The sequence below is a fragment of the Abrus precatorius genome, unplaced genomic scaffold (genome assembly GCF_003935025.1).
Source record: "Abrus precatorius isolate BTA unplaced genomic scaffold, Abrus_2018 Scaffold6, whole genome shotgun sequence".
NCBI classification, from domain to species: Eukaryota; Viridiplantae; Streptophyta; class Magnoliopsida; order Fabales; family Fabaceae; genus Abrus; species Abrus precatorius.
In genome coordinates, this window is record NW_020874406.1 from 17,955,991 (window position 1) to 17,974,841 (window position 18,851).

The following is an 18,851-nucleotide window of genomic DNA, read 5'->3' on the forward strand; positions in this document are numbered from 1 at the left end:
GTTACAGCTCAGTTTTGATTTGTTTTGTTTAAGAATTTTTTTAATGATATATGTAAAAATAATAATAAAATATTCTTTTATTGCTTGTATACTTAAAAAAATAATATTATATTTATAAAATTATTAATATAAATTAAAAAGTGAAGTAAAAATTATTTTCTTAAATTAAACAGCTTATAAACAAAAGGATACGCATATAACACTAGACATTTCCATTCTCCACAAAACTTAAACAGTGAGAGTAAATAAAGTGGATTTGGAATCTTCTCCAATTAGTAAGTAATATCTTAATGTTTTAGGAATAGTATATGTCTAATCGCATTATTACTTATTTTTTATCATTCTTTCTCATCTGACAAAAAATAACATTAATTTCTAAATCTTGGTCATTCAAGGCTTTTCACGAAAATTTTAAAAAATCATTAAATATCCCAAAAAATTGAAAGATGAGCTACTATTTAGTTTAATGCTGTATTAGTTACCATCCATTACAGGATAAAATTAAGATTGGCCCTAAAAGTAAGCATATAATTATCAATAAATAGTTTCTAGAAAAAGTGAATGGTTGGTAGCAATGGAGCAGCATGATTTTTAACGTCCTAAGGTTTCGACCATTCATTCATTTAATAATTCATGAGGAAAAGGGAGTTAGTTTCAGTTGCCACTCACATAACGCAATCTTTTCATTCTCTTATCCTCGAATTTCGATTCCTACATTCATTCATTCACACCAAACAAAAGAAAATAAAATCAGACACGACCACAACCATAGCAAAACCCTACCCTGTAGTCATCAATGGAACCAGCCAAAACGCTCACTTTTCTGTCTGAGGAAAACACCCTCGATTCCCGTTTCGTTCGTGACGAAGATGAGCGTCCAAAAGTGGCTTACAATGAATTCAGCGACGAGATTCCAGTTATTTCACTGGCTGGAATCGATGAGGTGAATGGGCGCAGAGAAGAGATATGTAAGAAGATTGTGGAGGCTTTTGAGGAGTGGGGAATATTTCAGATTGTTGATCACAGTGTGGACACTAAACTCGTGTCGGAGATGACACGTCTTGCAAAAGAGTTCTTCGCATTGCCACCAGAAGAGAAGCTTATCTTTGACATGACCGGTGGCAAGAAGGGTGGTTTCTTAGTCTCCAGCCACCTTCAAGTAATTATTATTATTATTTATCCATAATATATATATATATATATATATATATATATATATATATATTATCTCTAGCTGATTGTTCATGCTATTTCAATCGACAATAGTTCCGAAATCATATTAGGTGCAAATGCTGATGTTACGTTTCTACATAACTAATGAATTTGGTAGAGTTTACTTTCTTTGTCATCGATGAGGTTAAGATGGCTTTTTTTAAGTGAAATATTTATTTCAGAAAGATCAAACTGTAATCCCTAGATGGATTAGCATAAAACTTATGAACGATATTTCAAGAATTTTTTTTTAATTTCTTAAAATTAGAGTTTTGTTATCATTTATATAATAAAAATTAATATTAAAGGTCAACATGTGTTTTTCAAGTGAAGTTTTAATTTTAAGTAAAAAATACTATTAATAAATATGATTCTACACCTACATATTTGTTCTAATGATAGTTAGTCTTCTCCAAACACTATTCAATATTTACTCTTCGAAGTTGTCATAAATAGTATTTAATAAAGTGTATTAATTATTCATTGATAAATAATCGCATTGACAATATCTTTATTAAATAAAAAGATATTATATATTAAAATAAGTATATTTTATTTAATAGTACTTTTATAAAATATAAAAGAATTATTACAAATATGATATACGAGAAAATACTATTATACGTTATATATACAACGTGCACACGTGAGTTATATGATTTTTATACATGACCACAAAAGAAAAAAAATAGATTCTTTTTATTACCCTTAATAGAGTTTCACTATTTAAATCAGTAAAAATTCATATCACATGCGATGCAATATATTTTTATTTTTATGTTTGTATTATATATGCATGAAAAGAGTACTCTCTTAAAAAATTTACAAATTTGATTTCCGACCATTAATATACAATGCGATTTCTTGATCCGAGGTGGTGTGCATGCAGGGAGAAGCGGTGCAGGATTGGAGAGAGATAGTAATATATTTTTCACAGCCAATTAAGAATAGGGATTATTCGAGGTGGCCAGAGAAGCCAGAAGGATGGAGAAAGGTGACGGAAGAGTACAGCGAGAAGTTGATGGATTTGTCATGCAAGCTTTTGGAGGTTTTGTCAGAAGCAATGGAATTGGATAAGGAAGCATTGAAGAAGGCATGTGTGGATATGGACCAAAAGATTGTCGTGAATTTCTACCCCAAATGCCCTCAACCAGAGCTAACGCTTGGGGTGAAGAGGCACACAGACCCAGGTACCATAACACTGCTCCTTCAAGACGAGGTTGGTGGACTTCAAGCTACAAGAGATAATGGCAACACATGGATCACCGTTCAGCCTATTCATGGAGCTTTCGTCGTCAACCTTGGAGATCATGGTCATGTAAGTGTATATACTATGCCATTACAAAAAAGCATAACTAACTAAGTTATCAAGGTGTTTTGTCTTCTTCTTCTTCTTCTTTTTTTAAGAAAAAAGACATTAGTTGATATGTAGTCCAAAATTAATCACGGATCAATACAATAATTAAGTTTGGACCTGCTCAAATAATACCACCCATAAACTATAGGGACTGCCATAATTTTTGCATATACTACTGTTTGATTATATTTGTTTTTTTATATTTTAAGAATAAAAATCATGTTTTTATTTTTTAAAACTACAATTATCAAAAATTATGTTTAACTATTAATTATAGTTTAAAAATAACAAAGTCCTAATGTCTTTAATGTGGAATAATGCAAAGCTTTTGGGGAGAATGCGGTACCGTATTAATCGTTTCTTTTTCCTAGGTAAATTGCTTATTACTACAAGTAAAAGTTAGTAATATAACACACAAAATAATTATTATAATAATTTATGATGATTATTATTATAATAATAATAACGTATAATAAATATTGAACCATTGATTTCTTTGGTTTTGACTTATTTTATACCACAATTAATAATAATGTACAAATAAATAGTGGAGTCTTCACTGAATTTTCTCTTATGAGTTCTTAATTCGCTGAATATATTCTGGTAATTAAGATATTTACATGGGTATGTGAGGCAGTATCTGAGCAATGGAAGGTTCAAGAATGCTGATCACCAAGCAGTGGTGAACTCAAACTGCAGCCGTTTGTCCATAGCGACATTCCAAAACCCAGCACAAGAGGCAACTGTGTATCCTCTAAAGGTTAGAGAGGGAGAGAAGCCTGTGATGGAGAAAGCAATATCATTCGCGGAGATGTATAGGAGGAAAATGAGCGAAGACCTTGAGATTGCGAGGCTAAAGAAGCTTGCCAAAGAGAAGCATTTGCAGGACTTGGATAATGTCAAACTTGAGGCCAAGCCTCTCGATGAGATTCTTGCCTAAGTCCAATATTAATATTGCATGCATGGGTTTCATTTTTGCATGCTTCTTAATTGGCCGTTCTTGCAATTGTTCATATATCTCTACTTGTTGGGTTTGTGTTAATCTTAGTCGTGTATGAAAATGGGTATATATATAGTGAGAGAGAGGTTTTACCTATTTATATATGAAAATAAGCTTGAGCAATTAAGAATGAATAGAGTGAAATGTAATCTTTTTAAGGTGTTTTATTTATTTTTTATATTAACAATTTGAATTCATGTTACTGTATCAAGTGGTCACTTAAATATACTATTATTGTGAGTTAAGGTTGAGACTTCTGACATGTTTTAATCCCGAAGGCTGAAATGGCAAACTCCTTGGATTTTTAAATTTCAAGAGTTGTATAATGTTTATAAAAGTAAATAAAATATTAATTTTATATTAATTTAATATTTTATGATTTTGTTAAATAATATTAATTATAAATTAATTTTTTTACATAATAGTTTCATAACATTCATATAATTTTATTATTTTATTTTTAAACCAAACAATGAGGTGTGAATATCATTTAAAAACTTTGCAATGTTTTTATTTGATGAAGAGACTATTCATTGTTGAAAACCATCCGCATACCTCTGAGACTTTAACTCAATTTAAGATTTGTCATCTTTTTCTTTTAAGCTAAATATACCGTAGGCTGAAAACGATCAATAAACCAAAAATAAAAACCTGTTATATCATTCATGAATAAGTGACAGCACATTATTCACTGACCTTGTTAGTTACCGAACAGAACCTTAAAACATTTTTTTCGGGTCATCAGTGAGCCCAATAGAACATGAATTAGAGCCCAGAACGTTACAATAAACGAAAATAAATAAACAATGAGGCTTAAGAAGTTCATCATGGTTAGAGATGACATTAATTTGGTAGCCTTCCAGTAGATTACTATAATTCTCGTGATCGGCGACTCATAACCTAATCTTAAGATTTTGGGTTGATATCTGTATAATTTGTCCGTTGTTTTAACCCTTCCATACACTTTGACAGTAACAAAATTGCAACTGAGTAGATATTGAACCATTACCATCGCTGCCATCACTATGCACAGTCCATCTAGAATCGTCTTCTACACTTGACTAGTTTTCTTCTGCATTATTAGTGATCCAGTTCAAATGGAGTGAATAAAAAAGCACCTTTTTGTTGACCCAAAAAAGAGTTTTTTCTGTCCTTGTATTAGGTAAACGCCGAGGTCCTACCACGTGAAATTGACGAAAGAGAAAAGCGTGATAGTAAATGGGATATGCAATGGAGCAAAGCATTAGGGGAATGGAGTCCGTTTATTCCATTCCCAGTTGCTTAGTAATGTCTTTCAAAACTGTGCCAAGTTTTGAAGACAACGTTTCTTTTTTACTTACCAATTATGGGTGGGAATCATATCCTTCTTCGTGATTAGTTTAAGAAAATTCAATTTTATTGTTATAATTATAAAAATACTATTTTATTTCATTTATTTCCATGATTTTTATTTTTATACAAATATTTAAAGACAAAAAATAAAATAAAAATAAGATGATATTTGTATAATCAAAAAATACTTTCTCAAACCACACAGCTCATTTATTTCTCTTCAATTATTTTCAAGTTTATTCTTTTAAGTACCTTTAACTAAACAACTCAACCTTTATGTTATTTTGATGTTATGTGTATTTGTTTCTCTTAATAAAAACAAAAGCATTTATTCGTAAACTGTTTTATGCTTAAATTAATTTATAAGTTTCTGAATTTCTAGAGAATTTTAAATTTTTGTATACTTTAAAAATTTGAAAGTAGATCCTTTAAATTTTTAATCGGTTTCTCTTATCATGGTTGTTTTAGTATCCAAACCAAAATAATAAATAAATAATTCAGGGATTAAATCATTTATTTAATTATTTAATAAGCCCTTGATATATTTCAAATTTTTTAAACTAATTCACTGTACTTCATAGAATCCAGCATAAATGTGATTAAGGATCCCATTAAAAATAAATTTAAAAACCAAAGAATTGCCTATAAACTTTTAAAATATATAAAAAAAAAGAAAGTAAAACTCTTTAAATAAATCCGGGAATTTTTTTCAATTATTTATGTTTTTCATCTTTTTTTATAAAATGAAAAAGAAAAGGTCAGTTGCATTTAAGTCTGACTTTTCAGCTAAACTTTCTAATTTTTTTTACCGGTTACTGTGTCATGTTAAGATATGCAAGCTAATTATCTATCCATAATAAATATATAAAAAACCATCAATCAATATAATTAGATTAAATTATTCTGTTAATCCCTATAATGTTATTAAGTTTTTAATTGAGTTCTTATAATTGAAAAGATTTTAATTAAAGTTTTATAATTTTAAACTTTTTATTATCAACTCCTTGAGAATTTACAATGTTAATTACACCTTTTTTAATTCAATTCTTTTAAATTCACACATATCATATGCAATCCATACAATCGTGCCAACGGTACACACCGACTACATATCAAAGAAAACTATAAAAGAAACATGAAAAAAAAAAAACACTCAATTTAGGATAATATGATAATCTGTCATAAGTTTTTGAAGCAAAGATTATGTCGTCACCTATTACTCCAACAAATATAATATCACTCCAGAATAAAAAGTGCAAATTCTCATGTAAGTAATGTCATTCAAAATTATTCTTATATGAATAAAGAATAAGAATGATTTGTTTAATTCATAAAGTAATGTTATTATAAATAATTATAAATATTTGTAATTATAAAAATTAAGTTTTAAAATCAATTAAACAAATACGAATTATATATTGATAATCCCCACCAACACTATTGATTATTGCCACCAATCATAAAAACTGCAATTATTATCATCATTACCTTTTCTATTGTATAATTATCACCTCCGTTATTCCTTTTATTTAATTATTATTTTTATTATTGTCACTGTCATTTATAAATTAATTTTTTTATTAATTTTACCTATAATTACATCTCATTTAAAATTATAAGTGCTTTATGCCCTAATTTCTTGTACAACTCAAACATAGAACAGGAGTTACAATTTTGAACTATAATTCTAATTTTATGTACCAATCAAACCTTAAAGAAAATAATATATTTTGAGGTTGTTAAACGTATTAGATATAAGCTAATACATTATTAATTAGGATATATTAAATCAATTTGATTACAGATAAATATTATTCATTTGCGAGTCAAACAAGCCAATCTATTTTTATAAGATATCATTTCTAATAAAAAATTAATATTTCTTAATTTTTTATTTATTTGAATCTATTAATAACATTAAAAATATTAATTATTAATTTATATATATATATATATATATCATTAGATACATATATAAAAAATTAAAGAAAAATGCTTTTGATTTTTTAATATGCACAGGAAAGCCAGTAGAGGCGGGTGTGACCATTTGATTCACGACCAAATCTGACGTAATGTTTATTCTAAAGCATCTCTATTTTTGCCTTCTCCCGAAATTTAAAACAATGCAACGTGATTTTGATTGTTTGGAATTCATAACTGTTACACAACGTGTGTTTTCATAAACGTTTGAAGATCCTGTATACGTTACTTTTTATGATAAAGGCAAAAACTTAATAGCTGCTATAAAGTGATCACTGTTCTCCCTTTTAAGGACCTTCCATGTTGATTAGTTCATTGTCTGGAAGAGTTGCAGACCCACCCACCGTAGAATTCTGCATCACATATGTACTACATTCACATTCTATTTTCCATCATGGTGAATTCTACATTCACCAATGAATGAGGCATGTGTCTCCGATTGGGTATTTCAATATGTTATATTAAACATAAAAGAAGGTAGAATTCATGTATCATGTAATAAAGATGATTATATGTTTTTGTTTATCTTTTATTTCGCTAAATTCTCTTAATTATTAGACGAAGAAAATTCTAATATATTACATTTTTAAGATAATAAATAAAATATTATAAAATTATTGAAAAGATAAATATAAAAATGTACCAATGTTTTTATAATAATATAACTCTACAAATTAAGCCTCCATATATGGACCACGGTCGACATTTTTCTTCGACTCAAGCAAGGTATAAGAATAAATATTTATAATTTCCTAATAATAATAATATTTTAAATATAAAATTAAAAACAATATTAGAAGAAGACGTATCATTATTGATAAGAATTTATCCCAAGAGACATGGAAGACAGACTCGAGACTTGAGAGGCCAAATTGGATTATGTTTCATAACCGCTAAGCCAGCTAGAGTCTAGACATCACTGTTTGTCGTCCGTAAACATGTGACCTTAAATCTCCATTCACACAGCATTGTCCTTTTCAACTTTTGTCGAGGATACTAATTCACAAGTAGAGTTGCAACTCTTGCCAATGGGCCTCTATGGTAGTGAGTTTCGGTCAACTCTGCCCCACCAGAACCCTTTTTTTTTTTTTTTTGGAGGACCCCACCAATTCACCAAATAGAAAAAAAATTATTAATATTATCCTGCATTTACAGATACTTAATAATTATTTAATTATGTTAATTTACTGTAATAACTTAAAAATTATTAAATAAATACTTATATAAACTGCGATTAGAAAAAACTTAATGTTAATACGGATGCAGGACGAGGCGGACCCTAGAATTGATCACTCCAGAATCCACGTGCCTTTATATAGCTCCACGGGAATCCTACTGTACTCTCCGAGTGTTTGATATACATAACAATTTTTAAAATTTTATTTTTTAAAAAGGATTTCATTTTTCAGAAGCTTGTGCAACAAATTAATCTCAAATAATTTCAATATAACTCAATTTATTCATACGTATAAAATCAATCATTATAATAATAATATAAAGTAAAAATGCCCGTAACATGAGTATGAGGTTAAAAAAATTATCAAAAGTTAGTTTGAGTAGTAAGTGATATGATAGACTCGTATCTGGATGCGCAAATCGAGTATTGAATCAGATGAGAAAAAAAATATAAATGATTCTAACATAATTTTGTTCAATATTTATTATATGAAAAAAAAATAATTACAAATTTGATTAGAAATATATTTAAAAAATGAAATATTTGAGAGGGTTTGAACTTTGAGTGCGCGTTGGTTGGCTGTGTGTAATTAATTAACTTGGACGAGGTTGAGTGGAATCTTTGAAAAATTGAAAGATGGTAGCAAGACGCAGTAGCATATTGGAACACCGTAGTCAAGTCAAAGTCGTACTTGTTAAATTATTTTGGGCAAAGAAAAAATAATTAATTGGTGGGAGTATATACTGAGAGAGAGGAATATACTGAACCAATGCACACTCTTTTTCTTCCATTGATAGCATAATCAACATTAGCATGTGGAAACCAACAATCTCACCCCTTTAACTATTCATTAAATTTGATTTACTGATTTGCTAATCTTTTATCCGTCTTATAAGTTGATTGAATTAACGTGTAATGGTTGTTTTCAATTTGTTTAGCGTACGCGTTACTGTTTCTTCGAAGAAAAGGATCCTAGCAAGTAACGGTATAGGAAAAACATTATTTAATTCACATGAAATATTTTTAATATATAAACTCGTATCAAATATTGTTTATATGCTAAATGAATCTTTTAATATTTTTCAGAATACTTTCTGACATTTTTTAGAATAATATGATATGAATTAAAATATTTAACATTTTTAATATATTTTAAAAACTTAACAATATAAATATAAACTACATAGCAGGAGAAAATGGGCAAAGTGAAATTGTTTGTTCATTCAATTCATGACCAATTAAATAATATTATATATATTGACGAGTGAAGACCTCGTCAACATTAGTGTATTTGGATTTTAAATTATGAGGACCCTAATGATTAATAATGTCAAATGGAACGTGCAAAGACTTAAAGCCGCGTTTGGATAACTAATTTATTTAATAAAATTTTATCGTATAAAAACATAATATAAAATTAATATATTTTTTTGAAAAAGACAAACATCATGTTGATAAAATACTTAAAATTTGTATCTACATCATGTATTTTAAAAATGATTGATCTCGTTTTTTAAAGTTAAAATTAAAAACTAATGATAATATAATTTATTAAAATGTATTATTATAATTGATTGTTAACATAATAAATTTTATTATTTTTTATACTTTAAAATCCGACTAAGATTAACAAGATTATAAATTTCATTAAAATAAACTAGTAAAAAAAACTAACAACATAAAATAAATTTTAAAAAATTATAAGTTATTTTTATAAACTTCATAAACTATTTTAAATACTTTTTTAACTTAACAAAAATTAACTTATATATATAATTTATGAATACAAAATTTTAAGTGAGAGTAATTTTAGAAACTTCTCAAATGCCAAAAACAAACCTTATTTTCTCTTTCTTTTTTATTATGGTAATAAATTTTTACTTTAAATATAAATATAAATTTAATACTTCTTATAATTTATTTTTATATTTTATTTATATTTAATTTTAGTTAATATTATAAAATAATTTTTAATAATGATAATAATTTATAAAATTTACAAAAATCAATAAATTTTAAAATTCATATACAGTATGTTTTAATTATTTATTTAAAATTTTAGTTTAATTTAGTAATACATGTATATTACATTAAAAATTTATTAATTTCATATATTAGAAAGATATTTTTAAAATTATATAAAAAATCAAATTGTGAATAAAAATATTTTAACTATAAAAAATTCTACATATTTTAACAAAAAAAGTACATACATTTAAGAAAAGAATAAAATAATTAATTTGAAATGTAAATTATTGAGATTTGAGATAAAATGAAATTTTAATATAAAAAATAAAATAATTAGTGTTATTACTTAAAAAAATATTAATATAAAAAAAAACAGTGAATAGTTTTTTTCCCATTAACTCATTAGAAATAAAAATTTATATTTTGAAACTGACTAATATGAAATGTGATAAGACATAAAAGAATATGGTTTATGATCAACCACAAAACTCAAGTGAAAAGTTATTGATCATGTATGATATATTAAGAATTTGTACTCTATAATTATTTTTATAATTTTTCTTTTTTAAAATTAAAGGGGCTAAACAGTCCAAAAAAAATTAATTTTATAATCTAAGATTACAAACACTTAAGAAGCTCTTTCTTTTTGCTGATAAAGAAGCTCTTTCTTTATACGTTAAGTCCTTTTCAATTATATAAAAAAAATCAAATTTATAAAATCAAATTTTGCAATATAAATATCCTTTTTTTAACGTATGCAACAAGACAATATTATATATTTTTCTTAACAACAGAGATCTCCACAGTTTTTTAATATAAATTGAGAAAAAAATTTAAAGAAACTTATAAGATAACAAGTAAAATTTCACTAAACTCCAAAGAATATGAATATAATTTGTCTAATTAATGTTATAAGACTTAAAATGTATAATAATTAAATAGGATAACAATAGTCCTTATTAGAAATCAATAAAAAATTATTAATAATCACAAAAAATTTAAATATGAAGTAATTGTTACAGAGTTAATAATTTTTAATTATATAATAATTTCTTCTGTGGAAAAAAAATTATTGTGTTGATGTATTTTAATTATATTATTAAAAATGCAAAAAATAGCTAGAAAAACTTCATTAATTTCTAAAGAATATTAATATATTTTATTTATTTTATATTTTAAAGTTTAATATTTATATACATGTAATTAAACACGATAACAATAATCCTAGTTAGAAATCAAGAAAAAAAATATTAAAAATCACAATAGAAATGCGTTATAGGTAGGCCAATAAAAGTGAATATAAAATATTTTTTTTAATTAGTAACTTAAAAGTTAAAATCACTTTTTTACATTCTCTTTATAATAGTTTAGCATTTTTAGTTGAGAATTATCATGAGATTACAAATTATTAACTTTTGTAATAATTACTTCGCATTTAAGATGAATTTAAGACAATATATTAACATTAATATCATAAAAATTATAAATAAACATAATGATATGTTTAATTACATATTTAAATTAGACCATCTAATTTAAATTCACTTAAACAAAAATAAAAGTAGACACTAAATTTAAGTAAAATTTAGTAAAGTAAATTTAATTTACTAAGACGAATCTTTATTTTTTAGGTTCCATCTTCTCTTAGTTATTTGGCTTCATTCTTAACCTTAAGAGGAGATCGTCTTCAATACGCAAGCTTTTAGGTTGTATTCCTCCTTTCATTGGCAATTGTCCAATGCTTTAGTCTTTTGAAGTTAGCATAATTCCCTCACCGGTAAAATCCCTCCCAGTTTGGCTAACTCCACTTGGATATTTAGGATCAACTTGAGCTTTAACTCATTTTCTGAATCCATAGTCTTAGTTATATCACAATGTCCCTTTTCTAACCATTCTTAATCCTCATCACAAAAATCTCTCTAGTGGGATAGAATGAGAAAGAAAAATCTTGTCCAACTTCAATTTTTTACCTTTGATCACAGTCTCATTTCTAAAGTCATTCCAGTTTCTATAAGCAAGCTAGCTTTGCTTGAAAACGTTCATTTGAGTCATAACCAAATTGTTGGGCATATTCCAAGCAAACCAGGTGCACCTTCTAAGCTTCAAGTTATTAATCCATCAAATAATGTCATCTATGTTACCTTTCCTGCTAACTTCTCTATCCAAGAATAAATATTTAAAAAATTAAAGATTTGCTTTAACAAATTTACTAAATTTTACTTAAATTAACTGTTCATTTTTTACTGTAATAAAAGATAATTTGAATTTGCTTGATTACAAATTTTTAACCATATTAGAGATCAATTTAAATATTAATTATTGAATGATTAAGGTTTCAAAAAATTGTTCAACTCTTTTGTGACAAATTATTTATATTCATATATAATTTAAATTTTGTATAATTCTATTGATTGGATTCTCATTTTAAATTAAAATATGAAGAATCAGAGAATCATAGAGATAATCGAATTTTAATATATAAAATTTATTATAATATGAAATAATGGTTAATGTTGAAATTTTTTGAACTCGAATTTGATTATTATTATGAAAAATATTAGTAACATAATTTTTAATACATAATTTTAATAATACTATTTTTTATTAATTAAAATTTACTGAAATTTGTAAAAAATATATAAATCTCATTTTAATTTAATAAACTTTACTCACAGTGTATTATTAACATTTTTCTTATTATCTTCTCGCATTTAAAAAGAAAACTTATTAATTTTAGCAAACGGTTGCTTTAAGAAATTATTATTCATACCAGTAAACATTATTGAACTCAGATTTTAATAGTCAATAAACAATCTTTAATGTATTCAATAATCTCATGTGAGTCTCCATAAATTCAATTTTTTTTAAGATTGTGGAGTGTTCATTAAATACATTTATCCCTTTTAAATATTAATTTTCAAAAAATGAAAAGAAAAAATCTCAAGGGATTGGTTTTCCATTTGACAAGCTGTAATATCCTTTAAATGAGGCAAGTAAATAATTTAAGAATGGAAAGGAACACACCACACCACAGCAAAAAGAAAAACAGATTAATTAAATTTTGATCAAAACGTGAAAAATGCAAACTAACATGGGAAGTGACAGCTAAGTTGAAGAAGGAAGAATTAAAAAACAGAAAATTACAATACGAGCGTCCAACGGGGAATTATTGGAATTGGTTTGGTTTTTGGTTTTGGGCAAAGCCAACGCCATTGTTTCTGTCTCTGTTTCTCTCTCTTCTCATCGCATTCAAAAGTCTCTTTTGACCACCAACAACACCATCACCTTCTTCTCTTCTTCCTCGTCCCTGCTCTCTCCTTTCCTTCTTCTTCCTATTTCTCTCTCTCTCTCTCTCTCTCTCTCTCTCTGTCAATGAATGATAACACTTTCTCCTTCTTTTGATCTTTTCAACATTTTCTGACGATGGGTCTCTGTTTCTCCGCCACCAAAGTCAGCGGTTCTAACAGCAACAACGCCAACAACACCTCCAATCGCTACCGTAAATGTTCCAAGCCTCAAGCCGTGACGGTGAATAAGAACCAAGCCTCGCAGGGTCAACGCCGACGAGTGCCAGAGGAGAAGAATCAACGACCCAGAGAGAAAACCAACGCGCGCCGCCAAGGGGGGCATGTTCCCTGTGGAAAGCGAACAGATTTCGGTTACGAGAAGGATTTTGATAAGAAATTCTCGCTTGGGAAATTGTTGGGGCATGGCCAATTCGGTTATACCTATGTTGGAGTTGATAAAGTAAATGGGGATCGTGTTGCCGTTAAGAGACTCGAGAAGAGCAAGGTATCATATCCAGTTTAGATTTCGTGATCGTTATCCTGTAATGGAATCGAATTTTTGCTCTTTTCCTCGTTTTTTTCTCCAATTGTGGTTCTTTGGTTAATGGGTCTGGTACTATTAATTTTGGTGCTGGATATTGCTAATGATTATTTATTTATTCATTTTACTTAGTTGATTGTAAAGGGATTTTTGTAATGTCTGCTGATTCACGACATCAATTATTATTTTGTTCGATGTTGAACTCGACGAGCTCAATTTTCTATTGGAGGTTTAAGTCTTTTGGATGACCGGTTTTTACCTGTTATAACAAGCTTGATTAGTTATGGCTTGTTTCGCAACTTGTATATTAAGCCTTTTGTTGGGGTTTTTCCTAATCCTAATCGAGAGTGCGATTGAAGTTATTTGCAATTCCATTTTCATTCCACTTTCTCCAACCATTACGTTGGGGATGGTCGTGATTGTGCTAATTAATGCTATCAAGAGTGGTGTTAATTCAAATAAAAGAGTGACCGAGAAATAATGAATCCGGCTAGTGTTGTCGATTCCTGCAATTGGTTTTGAATAAATGCGAAATACGAGATTCGTGATTACCGAAGTTTTACTCAATCCTTGAATTTGGTGCAGATGGTTCTCCCGATAGCCGTTGAGGATGTGAAGCGAGAGGTCAAGATATTGAAAGAACTTACGGGCCATGAAAATGTAGTTCAGTTCTATAATGCTTTTGAGGATGATTCATATGTTTACATAGTTATGGAGTAAGTTACTTTTGTTCTTAATTTTTTTTTTTTGTTTCACTGTGCTCATATGATTTTTATCATCGATTAACTAAAATATAGTCTGGATATATTTTTTGGAAAATGATTTATCAAATCATTTGTCGTTTGTTTACTCTCTACTGTTCCTTTATATACACATCTATGTTATTGTTAAAGTGAACTTCTTGACAATTTGTGTTTTTAGGTTATGCGAGGGTGGAGAGCTGTTAGATCGGATATTAGCCAAGTAAGTTCCGATTGATCTTGAGTGTGATTATGTCTTTACCTAGCTATGTGGCTCTTCAGAACGTCTATTACTGCTCAAATTTCAGAACCAGGATCAATAATGAGTCCAAATGATTTTGTGTTTAGCAATGTTCTTTCTTTTTGTACCATAGCTTACTCTGTCTACCTTGGCTTATATCAGGAAGGATAGTCGTTATACTGAAAAAGATGCAGCCGTGGTTGTGAGGCAGATGCTCAAAGTTGCGGCTCAGTGTCATTTACATGGGTTGGTGCATCGGGACATGAAACCAGAGGTGTGCTCAAGTTCACAGGCATATCTAAGCAATATGGAGTTGTGTTACAAGACATTAAATGCTTTTCTCTTTTCTCCTCTTTGCATGCAGAATTTTCTTTTCAAATCAACCAGAGAAGATTCACCTTTAAAGGCTACTGATTTTGGTTTATCTGATTTCATAAAACCTGGTGAGGAAAAGAATTTCTGTTAATCATGGATATGTTTCCTTGTTATCCCCCTTTGCATTCAACATGTTCTTGCAATCTTTATTTGAGAGTTCTAGTTCCTTCTCTTTGAAAACAAAATAGGAAAGAGGTTTCAAGATATTGTTGGCAGTGCTTACTATGTTGCACCGGAAGTGTTAAAACGGAAGTCAGGCCCTGAATCAGACGTATGGAGTATTGGTGTGATTACATACATATTGCTTTGTGGGAGACGCCCGTTTTGGGATAAGACTGAGGATGGTATCTTCAAGGAGGTATACTTATTATGACATGAGTTTCCTATGGTTTATGTCTTTATGTGGGATTTGGTATCTATTCTTGTTTGTGTAAGATTACATTTAATATATTATCATATTGTATGCAGGTCTTACGGAATAAACCTGATTTCCGGCGGAAACCATGGCCAACTATAAGCAATGCAGCAAAAGATTTTGTGAAGAAATTGTTGGTAAAAGATCCTCGGGCAAGATATACTGCTGCTCAGGCTCTATGTATGTATCCAACTGATTTAATTTATTATCCTTGAAACAATTACATTTTGGTCACTGCCTCATTTAGAATTTATAGCATTTAAAAGCTATTCATTTTCAACACTGAATTTAAGTGCTGAATTTTTTTTACCTTCTAAAAATGAAAATATTTTGAGTTTTAATTATAGGAAATATTGAAGCTATGGATATTGCAAAATTGCTCTCATTTTAGACTTTCATGCATCCATCCCCTAAAATGTTTTTTATCCTGCCTGAGACCATTTTGTTTTTTGAGGACAATTGATTGCAATTATTCAATGAATGTTCACTTAAATTATATGTAGTTAGTATGCTGAATTATTAAAATAAAGAAGATAGGAAAGGAGGAAAGTTTTGAAAAAATAGTATAATGGACCAAACGAAAAATATATTGTATAATTGATTACACATAAACCGAAAAGACCACCAACAAATTATCTTGAAAAGGAAAAAAGAGTTTGCTGCAAGTATGCAACAGTGGAGCGACCTAGTGCACAAGGCTCCAACAGGTGGGGTATAAAATAGTAAATGTACGCAGTCTTATCTCACAATCGGAGTGGCTGTTTCTATGGTTTAAACCTGTGTACTCTAGGTGACTAAGCTTTAACCTTATTGTTGCTTCAAGCCTTTGCCCTCTTACTGTTACATAATAGCAACAATGAAAAAGTAAATTTACAATCAATAAACTGGTTATTTAAGAGGTAAAAAAAGGGTGCCATTAAATAGTCAGTTTCAAAATTAGTGAGGATCATAAATATCCTTACAAATTAATGCATCAGTTTTTTTTAGAATTTTTGTTCCAATTCAAGCTTGGCGGTCATGCTAAATGGTGTTTCATACAGTGTTTTCTCAATTTAACAATGAACTGGGAGAAAAAAACACAACTGAATTCTAACTGTATATCTTTTTTACTTTACTTTTCAAAAATTTTTAAACAAAGCTAGACCCTAATGTTGAGTTGTGTTGATGAATTCTGATATTTCCAGCACATCCATGGGTTAGAGAAGGAGGAGAGGCATTGGAGATTCCTATTGATATATCTGTCCTGAACAACATGCGGCAGTTTGTGAAGTATAGTCGGTTGAAACAATTTGCACTGAGGGTGAGAAGACAAATTAATCCAAGCCTTTACATGTTATAGTGCGTGCAACTTGTTTGACGCCAATTTTTTTATTACTTCATTATTCTGCAGGCATTGGCTAGCACACTTAATGAAGAAGAGTTGTCTAATCTAAAAGATCAGTTTGATGCAATAGATGTGGACAAAAATGGTTCTATTAGTCTTGAAGAGATGAGACAGGTAACCCGTTAATCAACTGATTTCTGACTATTAAATCTGAACAAATGACTTATCATTTAGTGAGTAATTAACCCCTTGAATATAGTTTTCCTCCTTTGGTCTAAAGGGAAGATTTTGTGCAGGCTCTTGCTAAAGATCTCCCTTGGAAGTTGAAAGAATCACGTGTACTGGAGATATTGCAAGCGGTCAGTATCTATGATCCTTAGCATACACCGCAGTTTTTTTGGCAACTTATCAGTTGTTTTTCCATGTTTAAAATTTGAAAGATATGAAGGATCTTTGGGTTTTAGAGACATTATTCTCTCTCTTTGACATCTGCACATTCTTTGCTTTTGTAATACTACTATTAAATCACTGTCTTGTTTGCTGGCAGATAGACAGCAACACAGATGGGCTAGTGGATTTCACCGAGTTTGTGGCAGCTACATTACATGTACATCAATTGGAAGAACATGATTCTGAGAAGTGGCAGCAACGGTCACAGGCAGCTTTTGAGAAATTTGACTTGGATAAGGATGGCTATATTACTCCCGATGAACTTAGAATGGTTGGTGTCATGTCTTTTCTCAAGCTCCCAGAATTTTTTTAATGATAAATTATTTCCTTAGAAATCAGTAACAGTTCTCCTGCAACATAACTAATTTCTACATCCTTTAACAAACTTTAAGTGCACTAGAAACTCTAATCCACTTGAGTTCTAATACATATTTGTAAAATGATGTTTTTTTTTTTTTAATGGGATACACATTTGCTGCTACTAATATCACTGATTGTTGGCTTTTTAGCATACGGGTCTGAGAGGGTCCATTGATCCATTGCTTGAGGAAGCCGATATTGACAAAGACGGAAAAATCAGCTTACCAGAATTTCGGAGACTTCTAAGAACTGCAAGCATTTCGCGAACTGTATCGAGCCCAAGTATTCATCGGAAGAGTTAGATTAATGTGTTCAGAGGCTGAGATAATTCAGGAGATGAGAGTGATGAATTCCCTTTAAGATGATCTCCTGTGCAGATTGTGCTGAGCCCTTGAGATATCTATTTATTCTGCAAAAATTTTGCACACTCTGACCATCATATATGAAACTCTGAAACTACAGTTAATATTGGCTATGGCATACCGCACATGATTGTGTTAAAGCTTAGTCTAAATGACTATGTGAAGAGGTGTTTAATATTGTATGTAGACCCTGCGTGGATTGGCTTCAGGTATCAGAGTTTCAGTGGTGTACATCATTTTAAGTGTCAGGGTTTTTTTCTGGGCTTGCTTGTGCCATACTTGTAATGTGTAATACTGTAACTATAAATAAAAGTTTTCTACCCCCCACCCCACAAGAAATTCCTACAAATAATCATCAAATGAATATATTTAGATTTCCATTTTGTTACTTATTTAAATCTCATTTGATTTTCCTTCTGCAAAAGAATTTGTGGGCAGATGATTTTACTAAAACTACTTGGGAAATGGTTATTGGACATAAATTTTACACATCTTTCTTAGACATTAAATGTCAAATTCAGCTACCAACTTAGACTACTTTTAGTTAATTATCCATTCGAACCTCGAATTTTTTACTAGATACTTTCAATTTAATGGTGACATGATATTTGTTGGTTTTGTGTTCGACAACTTTAATCTGCTGCCTCCTTTCACGGTCAAAATCACGTTTTAGGGACTGAGATTCCGGATTCTAGCTACTCTACTAATGTTTTGGTTGGATGTTTGCAAA

At 29.1% G+C, this 18,851-nt stretch overlaps 2 protein-coding genes across 2 annotated transcripts; both read left to right on the forward strand.

Annotated features, from left to right (window-relative positions):
- Positions 1-790: 790 nt before the first annotated feature.
- On the forward strand, positions 791-3,509 carry LOC113868659 (naringenin,2-oxoglutarate 3-dioxygenase-like). The gene is made up of 3 exons (XM_027504451.1): positions 791-1,159; positions 2,102-2,530; positions 3,207-3,509. Exons 1-3 carry the CDS (start codon positions 797-799, stop codon positions 3,507-3,509), a joined length of 1,095 nt encoding a protein of 364 aa, XP_027360252.1. The 5' UTR covers positions 791-796.
- A 9,670-nt stretch (positions 3,510-13,179) lies between these two features.
- LOC113868647 (calcium-dependent protein kinase 28-like) lies at positions 13,180-18,508 on the forward strand. The gene is made up of 12 exons (XM_027504428.1): positions 13,180-13,818; positions 14,440-14,570; positions 14,776-14,817; positions 14,998-15,109; positions 15,200-15,278; positions 15,399-15,568; positions 15,679-15,805; positions 16,810-16,925; positions 17,016-17,123; positions 17,246-17,308; positions 17,497-17,670; positions 17,909-18,508. The coding sequence occupies exons 1-12, from the start codon at positions 13,450-13,452 to the stop codon at positions 18,059-18,061; spliced, it is 1,644 nt and encodes a 547-aa protein (XP_027360229.1). The 5' UTR covers positions 13,180-13,449; the 3' UTR covers positions 18,062-18,508.
- Positions 18,509-18,851: the final 343 nt, after the last annotated feature.

Bases quoted from the DNA above. Each gene is read 5' to 3' on its own strand.
- LOC113868647 (XM_027504428.1), top strand. From the start codon at position 13,450: ATGGGTCTCTGTTTCTCCGCCACCAAAGTCAGCGGTTCTAACAGCAAC. The intron at 16,926-17,015 runs GTGAGAAGACAA...ATTATTCTGCAG, and splicing joins TGAAACAATTTGCACTGAGG to GCATTGGCTAGCACACTTAA. The intron at 17,671-17,908 runs GTTGGTGTCATG...TTGGCTTTTTAG, and splicing joins CTCCCGATGAACTTAGAATG to CATACGGGTCTGAGAGGGTC.
- LOC113868659 (XM_027504451.1), top strand. From the start codon at position 797: ATGGAACCAGCCAAAACGCTCACTTTTCTGTCTGAGGAAAACACCCTC. The intron at 1,160-2,101 runs GTAATTATTATT...GTGTGCATGCAG, and splicing joins TAGTCTCCAGCCACCTTCAA to GGAGAAGCGGTGCAGGATTG. The intron at 2,531-3,206 runs GTAAGTGTATAT...TATGTGAGGCAG, and splicing joins ACCTTGGAGATCATGGTCAT to TATCTGAGCAATGGAAGGTT.